Genomic DNA, 4324 nt, shown 5'->3' with positions numbered 1-4324 from the left:
GTATATGATCATTACAAAAATCAAATATGTTTAATTACATATCTTGCAACAAAATATTAAAGGGGAGCAAAATAATTCAACAAAACAAGTTTTTACTTGTTATTTTTTGCCAACCTCTTAGCTACATTAGTATCAAAAAATGCTAAAAAACCTATCATACTTATAAGAAACATGTTGACCACCACGCTGAGTGCCTTGAACTTGTTCATCATTTGAAGAAGCTGTAACTTCAATGCTTCTTGACGATGGAACAGAAACTTGAACAGGTTTTGGAGGTAACTGAACATTTCTTGGAGGTACTTGAACATTTTTTGAAGGACCTTGAACATTTGTTGGAGGAACTTGAACATTTCTTGCAGAAACTTAAACATTTCTTGCAGAAACTTAAACATTTCTTGGAGGAACTTGAACATTTCTTGGAGGAACACTTGAAGAAGCATGAGCATTACTTGAAAAATTTAAATCCTTCTCCTGGATAAAAAATATTAAGCATTATAATAAATATAAATATACATAAAAAAAATTATAAATGACATTTAAAAAGAGTAAATAAACCTTAGCAAGAGCAGAAATATCTTCATCAAAAGATAAATTGGATCCAAAAGAACTTTCAACAGAAACCTATAAAAAAAATTACAATTAACCAACAAAACAATAATACAAAAATTATATTTACATAATGCCAATAATTTTTAAAATAAAAAGAATTAAAAAATAAATTCCTGATTAAAACCATTAAAAATACTTTCATCAAAGTCATTAGAACAATAAGGATCTTTTTCTACAGAAGATGCCTTCCTAGCAACCTAAATTATAAAAACATGAAATATGATCATTCATAAAAACGTAAATGAACAAATTTAGGAAAAAAAAAGTTATAAAAATATTACCTTAGAAGGTGGGTTTTTCAATATAACCAGTTCATCATAATCACACATAGAATTAGCATAAGAAACAGGAAGTCCAATATCATCAAATTCCTAAAACAAAAAAAAAATAAATAAACATTAGTATCAAATAAAATGATCAAATATAAAAACCTTTATGTTCAATAGTACCTGAACTCCTGATTGACCTTTAGCCCTCATGTAAGGTGTATATAAAGACTTTCTCTTCCTCCAATTACCCCTAGCTTTATTAAATTCCTTTTCTACAGTACTTTTAGGCCGAACATTTCTCTCACCAACAGGTCGTTTTTTGGGAGGATCATTAACTTCATGATCAACAATTTCAACACCTTCAACAGCCTCATTGAAATCAATTATGCCCCTAACACTCTCAACTTTGTCTTTTAAAATATCAAAATAGAGGTCAACTTCAGCTCTTGCAGGCAAAGAATTTTGACAACTAGTTACCAACTTCACAAACTTCCTTAATGTTTGCGACCTCCAAACAGTAGAGGACACCAAATTAGTTCTTGAAGAAGGTTTATCAACAGTAGTATGAGTACACATTGCAGCCTTGGTCCAACGCTTCATAATATACTCATCCAGAATCTTAGGTACACAATGTAAATGATATACACGAAGAGAATGAGAACATAACAATCCCATTTCACTAAAGTACATGCATGTGCAGCATATAGCATGAGTTTCCTTGTTGAAAACAACTTCATGCCTAATCTTATCTTTATCAGATCTCCATAAATGGTATGAATATTCAGGAAAATGAAGACCAACATCAGAATGTTCATAAGCAGTACCCTTAATGAACTCCTCTTCAAAAATAATATATGCTTGAATGGTGTACAAAGACTTAGCATGAACTAAAATGCTAATATGAGCAAAAGCAAGATGACGATTACCCCTCAATGTATTAAAATCATTTCCATTCTCTTTGCTCCTCCACTCACAGATAACATCAAGAAAAACATGGTAGAAGTCACACAAACCTTGGGTCTTATTAAGCCTTTCCGAAACAGATTTATTTGTAGTTTCACTTCGTTGAGATGATAAAACACCACAAGACCAATGCTTCTTAGAATAGGCTGGACACCACATCTCTTTAATCTTGTACAAATCACACAACCAATCATCTTTTTCACATTTATATTTCATTAACATTCTGCATAAAACATATGATCATTAGATATTGTATAAATGAACAAATTATATTATAAAATGTACATATATACAAAACTAAATGATCATATTATATAACTAAAATAAACAAACTTGAAAATACATATTATAATTAAAAAAATTGTCAATACCTTTTCCAAAAATGTTCAAATTCAGCAGGGGTTTCACAATACTTGAGCAAATAACCAAACAAATCTGTAAATCCATCCAAAGCTCTCAAAGCCCCAATATGCTTCTTAGAATTTTGCTCAATGTGCCAAACACAAAGACGATGATGCACACTTGGAGGAAATACATTCCGAATACCAGCTGCAATAGCTTGAGCTTGATCTGTCATAATTGTGATAGGACTTTTGTTTCCCATATATTTCAAGAATGTATCAAAAAGCCACACAAAAGACTCGGTTCGCTCATTGAAAATAAAACCATACCAAACATGAGGTTATTAGCATGATGATTCATACCAACAAATGGAGCACAAATCATTCCATATTTATTTGTCCTATACGTGGTATCAAAAACCAGCAAATCTCCAAAATACTCATAATCTCTCTTCATCCGACCATCACGCCAAAAAAAGTTAACTAAACACCCATCCTCATCTTGTTCAAAGTCATAGTAAAATTCAGCTTAATCAAGTTGTCTTTTAGCAAAGTATTTGATCAATTGATGACTGTCACAACCATCACGTAAAGCTCGTTTTTCAGCAGATAAAGCATTATAGGCATCCGGTGCTGTAAATCCTAAATTAGGAGAGCCACCAACATCCTTCTTCATTGCCCTCAAGGCTGCAGAAATTTTAACTCCACTACACCTCAATGTAGACATGAATTGCAAATTTTCTTTAGAAACATTCCTTTGAGACCTTAACAAATGTCTCTTTTCAAGAGGAATTATATGATGATTATGTTTCATGTAATGCTTTGTACATGTCCATAAATCTAAACGATCAATCTTAAACTGAATAAAAGCCAAACAACCAGTTCTTATATTAAGTCTCTCATAAGTCCTTTTATTCTTTGCCTTCTCATCCTTCCAACCTTCATTGCAACAAACAAATCTTTTCATCTTCAAAGAGCCATCATTTCGACTTTTACTTTTATCAATTCTAATCCCAAATCCATGCTTAAAAGCATATTCATTATAAATATCATAAGCTTCTTCTTCAGAACTAAAATCTTTATAAAGTAACTCTGATTTAGTTGCCTCTTCAAACATAATTTCATCACTAGTACCCACTGCATAAGTTTTTAAAAATGAACATAATAAATAACAAATATGTACCAATACAAAGCAGTACATATATAAATGATCATTTAGCATAATCAACATGATCAAAATATTTAAATAAAATAAATTACTGAATATTAGTGTAATTGATAATGATCATTTAAAATTATTCAACTATTCAAAATAATAATACATAGTACCGTAATCAACAATCAAAATCAAAAATCACAAATAAAACTAAATCAAAAACACAGTCAAATAATTATATAACAAATAAAAATAAAATAAAATAGAAATCAAAATCAGAGTACTCAAAATCAAGCTAAAACAGAGACTAAATTGATCTAAAACAAAAACAATTTAATCAAACAAATCAAAATCATAAAACAACTAAAACAAAAGCAAAATCAATTAAAAAAACTAGCATTAATCATAATCAAACAAATCAAATTCATTAATTAACTAAAACAGAAACAAAATTAATCAAAACAACTCACATTCATCATAATCAAACTAATTACATTCATAAAAATCAAAAATGATCAAAACAACTTACATTGATCAACAAATGAATTCAACAATCCAGTAGAAGACGGAAAACAACTTCACAATGACGATCAAACTCGGAAATCGAAGAATGCTGAAGTTCACAATCACGATCAACATCTAGAATCACGAATTCATCCATAATTGAGAGAAACAGGAACGATCCAGAGAGAGAAAATGAACAAAAAAGAGACAAAAATACAAAAATTAGGTTAAAATTGAAATATATAGGTAGCTTGAATAATAAGTAAGGAAAATTAAAAGAAAAGAAGGAAAGTCAGGAAAAAAAAAAGAAAAAAAAAGAAAGAAAGAAAGAAAGAAAAAAAAATGATCAAAACGACGTAGCTACATGGGGAGAGTAGACAACAATAGCTAAAGGTGGGTGTAGGTAAAAATTTTCACATGTACTACTTAAAATAAGTTGGGCTTTGTTTGCATCAAGCCCAACCGACCAAAGCATCAGCAAT

The 4324-nt window shown here is 30.1% G+C and overlaps 1 protein-coding gene across 1 annotated transcript; it reads right to left on the bottom strand.

The window, feature by feature from the left end:
- Positions 1–384: 384 nt before the first annotated feature.
- LOC110728284 (protein FAR1-RELATED SEQUENCE 7-like) lies at positions 385–2418 on the bottom strand. The gene is made up of 5 exons (XM_021907958.1): positions 2213–2418; positions 1059–2064; positions 891–980; positions 556–621; positions 385–471 (listed from the first exon to the last, which is right to left on the bottom strand). Exons 1-5 carry the CDS (start codon positions 2416–2418, stop codon positions 385–387), a joined length of 1455 nt encoding a protein of 484 aa, XP_021763650.1.
- Positions 2419–4324: the final 1906 nt, after the last annotated feature.

The sequence above is a fragment of the Chenopodium quinoa genome, unplaced genomic scaffold (assembly GCF_001683475.1).
Source record: "Chenopodium quinoa cultivar QQ74 unplaced genomic scaffold, ASM168347v1, whole genome shotgun sequence".
NCBI classification, from domain to species: Eukaryota; Viridiplantae; Streptophyta; class Magnoliopsida; order Caryophyllales; family Amaranthaceae; genus Chenopodium; species Chenopodium quinoa.
This window is presented reverse-complemented; position numbering and strand designations above follow the sequence as displayed.

What these genes read in the sequence shown, in the direction of transcription:
- LOC110728284 (XM_021907958.1), bottom strand. Translation starts at nt 2,418, where the DNA reads ATGACAGATCAAGCTCAAGCTATTGCAGCTGGTATTCGGAATGTATTT. An exon ending in AAGGTCAATCAGGAGTTCAG is followed by an intron (nt 981 to 1,058) that starts GTACTATTGAAC and finishes TTTTTGTTTTAG; the next exon opens with GAATTTGATGATATTGGACT. An exon ending in TGAAAAACCCACCTTCTAAG is followed by an intron (nt 622 to 890) that starts GTAATATTTTTA and finishes TTTTTTTTATAG; the next exon opens with GTTTCTGTTGAAAGTTCTTT.